This window comes from Helianthus annuus, chromosome 2 (genome assembly GCF_002127325.2).
Source record: "Helianthus annuus cultivar XRQ/B chromosome 2, HanXRQr2.0-SUNRISE, whole genome shotgun sequence".
Lineage (NCBI taxonomy): Eukaryota > Viridiplantae > Streptophyta > Magnoliopsida > Asterales > Asteraceae > Helianthus > Helianthus annuus.
The window spans coordinates 147,795,595-147,800,733 of record NC_035434.2 but is presented as its reverse complement, the minus strand read 5'-3'; the positions used below and the strand labels follow the sequence as shown (position 1 = coordinate 147,800,733).

The window sequence follows — 5,139 nt, the reverse complement described above, 5'->3', positions numbered from 1 at the left end:
TTTAAGTTTTAGTTTATCTTTTCTATTTTACCTACAAAGGAATAAAATATATGATATTAGGTTATAACCCCGTGTATTATACGGGATTGAATAAATAAATTTTATATACTAAATAATAAAATAATATATATTTAAAAGGCTCATTTATTGTACGGATTCAATAAATATAATTTTATATATTAAATAATAAAAAGTTATATCTATAAGAATCATATTGTACGGGTTGAATAAATGTAATTTTATATACCAAATAAAAAAGTTATATCTTTAAAACCACGTGTATTACACGGGTTGAATAAATGTAATATTGTTTACCAAATAATAAAATAATACATCTTTAAAAAAGCTCATTTATAACACGGGTTGAATAAATGTAATTTTAGATATCAAATAATAAAAAAAAAATTACATCTTTAAAAATATGTACATTACACAGTTTGAATAAATGTAATTTTCTGTACTAAATAATAAAAAATATATATCCTTAAAAACCCCGTGTATTGTACGAATTGAATAAATCTAATTTTATATATCAAATAATAAAAAGTTATATCTTAAAAAACCTCATGTATTACATGGGTCGAGTAAATATAATTTTATATAGTGAAAATAAAACTATTAAATATATTAATTCAAAGTTTGGTCTCGTGATAAAAATAGATTATTATGTTGTTGAAAAATTTGTTAACGAAGTCTCAATAAATTTAATCCTTTATTTAATACACCGTAAATGTATAAATGATAAATAATATTAATTAATTTTATTTTAAGTTTCGTAAAACCTATTTGATATCAAACTAAACAAAACGTTCAAATATAATTAATTCAAATAAATAATATTATAAATGAGAAGGAGATTAAACTAAATAATAATTATCCATAAGATATTAAACTAATAATATTTAGTAGGAGGATTATCTATAATATAAGATATTAAACTAAATAATATTTAAATAGGAGAGTTATCTATAATTAATTAGAAGAGATTAAACTAAAATTATAATTATCTATAAGAGATGGTCTAATATGATGACAAGTGTCCCTAAATTGGTTTGTTTTATTATATAGTACTATCGGTAAGACCCGTGTGCAAACACGGGTCGTTTCTTAGAAAACCATGCATAGCCCATATTGACAGAGAGTAAAAAAATAATTAGTACAGACTTATAAAATTGATATACACTAATGGTCAATATGTTTATTCAACAGCAATTCCATTATGTTGATCAAACTACTGTTATCTATTAACTGTTAAAAACTTCTGTTGCTTTCCAACAGACTTTAATAAGAACTGTCATCCATTATCTCCAACAGAGCTTGCCAGATGGATAGATAGTAACTATCAGATGTTAGTCCACCCATGTTAAAAAGGTCAGTCAACAGAAACTACAAAGGTTAGTAAACAGATATTAACAGAATAATGTTATTAACAACATGTGTTCTCAGGATAAGCTTAATGCAGAGCAAGTATCAGATGCTTTCAAAAAATTGTATTGCTTTCCAACAAACATTTCCTAACAACAGTTCCTCCATTATACCCAACAGACGTTGCCAGATTGACAGATGTTTAGTATCATCATAGATTTTGTAAAACTTCTTTGTAAACCACATTAGTAGTGGTTGTACAGACTCGTTTCTCTTTATCACAAATCAAAAATTTCAACCCCTTCCTACTTTTTACTCTAGATACAGCAACATAAAGCTGGCCATGACTAAACACTGGACGTGGAAGATATAAACCAACACGCTCCAATGATTGTCCTTGACTTTTATTTATTGTCATAGCAAAACAGTGAAAGTGGGAATTGTCTTCGAGAAATCTTCACTGGTATTCTTTTATCTGAAGGTGTCATCTTCAGTCTTGAAGGCAAAGTATGATGACCTATATTAGTTCATGTGATAATTTTTGCTTCAATCACAACTTTTCCGAGCTTCGTGACTTGTAAACATGTACCATTACACAATCCATTTGCCTGATCAATGTTTCTGAGTAACATCACCGGAGCACCAAGTTTCAGTACTAATTTATGGTTAGGTAAACCAGATAAACGAAGATTGTTTAACACATCAGGAGGAAACAATGCCATATTAAGCTCTGATTCTTCCTCCGATTGGCATACACTATCTGAACTAAAATAAACCTTTTCTTCACCGGGCAGACTCTCTAACAACTCTTTATTTATTGAATCCACTACTTCATTAGTTGGAGCAAGAATCGCTCTTTGTTGGAAATACGTTAAATCCCACAAAAACTTATTCATGTCCGGATATATAAATGAAATGAGAGAAGAAATAGGATTGACTTGGTCATGAATAAGTAAATCATCTGGTATTTCAATATCAATCTCACCATCATTTTCTTCACCAAGCAGACCATCACCAAGCTTTAAAATCCATTCTCCAAATTCCTTTATTTCTTTCAAATCTGCTTCCTGACAACCAACTCTTAATCTCATATTCTCATTTAGCTTTAGTACTTGACAGTGCCACCATATATAAGAAGAATTCAAAGAAGCATTGACTATCATTGTTCTGGTACCTTTAGGGATGACCAGAAGAATTTGTCTAAAATCACTACCAAATAGAATGACCTTTCCCCCCAAACGGCTTGGATTGCATGTTTGATTGACTGGAACGTGATATGTCTCTCATTGTTCTATCAAGAGTCTCGAAACAATGCTTGTGAGTCATGTGTGCTTCATCCCAAATAATCAATGTTGCTCTTTTAGTTAAATCACCTAACTCAGTATTAGGCTCTATCGAACATATTGAATTCTCATTAATGTTGATTGGAATTACAAACCTTGAATGAGCAGTTCTACCACCATCCAGCAAAAGTGAAGCAATTCCACTGGATGCAACATTCAATACAACTTCACCTTTTGATTGTAATGCAGCTGAGAATGTCTTCCAAAGAAACGTCTTTCCAGTTCCACCATAACCATATACAAAAAACACACCTCCATCACCTTTTTCAATCGCTTCCATAACAATTTTATATATCCTTTCCTGTTCGGCAGTTAAACACTTTACATAAGCATCATGTTCCTTTGAAGAGCTAGTCTGTCATACGATAATTCTTTCATTATCAATTGATTGTTCGATGATGAAACATAATTGTCCGGAACACTTGGCATATCATCAAAATTTCTCACTGTACTTCCATTGGTAAGTAGCAACTTTTCAATTTCAGATATACAGATATTTTCAAGTTCTTCTTGTTGAAGATCCAAATCTAAAACAAATGTTGAAAAAAGTATTAGTTTTTTCCCAATAACAGAGCTATTGCATAATTTTAATGTAATTGTATATAACTTTAATAAAATAATAACATTACCTGCAATACTAGTTATCTTTCGTTGCTGATACAGAATGTCTTCACATAACAGGGACTTCGTTTCCGTCCAAAAAACACCAGGACGAGATATCGAATTTGACAGCAACAACATTACAAAAAAGGTCCTCAAGAAATCTCCGGTTGACCATGTGCTAGCTTCTTTGATAGCATTAACATATTCTTTATCATCATCCAACAGCCCCCGTGCAAAACATGCATCTTTAAATGTTTGAAAAACCTGCCCATCAACTGTTTTTATATCTTCAAAACAGGTTGGTCCGTTAATATGATTCAGTAAAATCCTTACGTAATAACAATCACCAAGTGATGGTGGGACATAATGTATCCTCCCAATTGATCCATACGGATGCTTTCTTCGATTCCATTTGCGATTTTTATCATTCCATACATAATATCCCGGAAACTGAACATACCTCAATGTCCTGGCAAATTCATCGACTTTATTAAAATTCATCCACTCTGTAACATTGTCATTTTCACAGTTGGATCAGTAACAATATCACACAAATTATCATGATCGTTATACACAATACTCTGATCATCTTCACAATGAAAAGGTAATACTTCAACAGCTGGATGTCTATAATGTATATCATACATGAATATTCTCCAAGCAGCTTCACAAGCAGAGATATATCTACAATCAAGGTATGCTTTTATCTCATCTACAACTACATTCTGTTCCGTATCATTCTTGTTGCTATTGGCTTGAAAAACAGAAGCAGTGACTCTATCAGGCCCCTTATTAATATATTTAAACAAATATTTGATAGAACCTGACTGGTTGCACCATTCAACGTTAACGTGGCACTGATACTTTCTGAGCAGGAGAGCATTGTAAGGAACTACAAATCTATTATCAAGTGTCACACCATTCTTTACTACTGTATTACTTATTTGACGGCGACGATAGACAGGATATCCTTCAGAATCAACACAAGTCTCATCTACATATTTTTTGGGAAACTTTTTAGAACATTTTTGCTGAACCATACATGGACAAAGTGGGTTGTCTGTACCACATGGTCCATGAATCATAAATTGCTTGACAAGCTCATATAATTCAGGATCTCTTTCTTTATCTGGTATCTCAGCATTAATAACACGATCAATATCAGATGCATTTGGAAATTTGCTTTCAGCACCCAAAAACAAACATAGGTGAGCATGTGGGAGTCCACGCTTCTGAAATTCCACTGTATACATAACTGAAATTTTTGAATAGTGAGCTATTAGATAAATATAATTAGATGTTCAAAGTAAAAATTATAACTAAAGGGTACCTGCTTGTATATCACCAAAGAATTTATGTTTCTTGAAATCTTTTATAAGATGATCCAATTTACACTTGAATAATCTAGAGATAATATCCGGTCTGTCTTCAGCATTAAGAGCTTTATCGTGCAAACACCTGTAAATCTCAGGCCAGTTTGGATTACGAGTCACCGTTATGAATAAATCGGGATATCCAACAGACTTGCAAATTGCCATAGCATCTAAGTACTTTTGCATCATATATCTAGAACCACCAGTAAATGATGAAGGTAAAAGTATAGGTTTACCACAACTTGACGCATTATTCTCTCCACTTTCAACAATAGCATTCAAGTTCTTAAGATTTTGCACTCTAAGTTTAGGTTGTTGTGTCCTTATATAATTCAACCTGGCAGATTCTATTATCGTGTATCCATCGACCAAAAACTGCTGAAATAGTTTTTTCGCATTAACTAGCAATGAAAACTGATTCCGTCTATCTTGAATTTTGTAACAAAAGAATTCTC

At 31.6% G+C, this 5,139-nt stretch overlaps 2 protein-coding genes across 2 annotated transcripts; both read right to left on the bottom strand.

The window, feature by feature from the left end:
- Positions 1-1,892: 1,892 nt before the first annotated feature.
- LOC110897747 lies at positions 1,893-2,528 on the bottom strand. Its single transcript, XM_022144480.1, has one exon. The coding sequence runs from the start codon at positions 2,526-2,528 to the stop codon at positions 1,893-1,895; it is 636 nt and encodes a 211-aa protein (XP_022000172.1).
- Positions 2,529-2,574: 46 nt separating this feature from the next.
- Positions 2,575-3,812, bottom strand: LOC110897758 (ATP-dependent DNA helicase PIF3-like). The gene is made up of 3 exons (XM_022144490.1): positions 3,338-3,812; positions 3,156-3,235; positions 2,575-3,063 (listed from the first exon to the last, which is right to left on the bottom strand). Exons 1-3 carry the CDS (start codon positions 3,810-3,812, stop codon positions 2,575-2,577), a joined length of 1,044 nt encoding a protein of 347 aa, XP_022000182.1.
- Positions 3,813-5,139: the final 1,327 nt, after the last annotated feature.

Bases quoted from the DNA above. Each gene is read 5' to 3' on its own strand.
- LOC110897747 (XM_022144480.1), bottom strand. From the start codon at position 2,528: ATGATAGTCAATGCTTCTTTGAATTCTTCTTATATATGGTGGCACTGT.
- LOC110897758 (XM_022144490.1), bottom strand. From the start codon at position 3,812: ATGAATTTTAATAAAGTCGATGAATTTGCCAGGACATTGAGGTATGTT. The intron at 3,236-3,337 runs GTAATGTTATTA...CATTTGTTTTAG, and splicing joins AAAGATAACTAGTATTGCAG to ATTTGGATCTTCAACAAGAA. The intron at 3,064-3,155 runs GTGAGAAATTTT...ATCGTATGACAG, and splicing joins TACTTACCAATGGAAGTACA to ACTAGCTCTTCAAAGGAACA.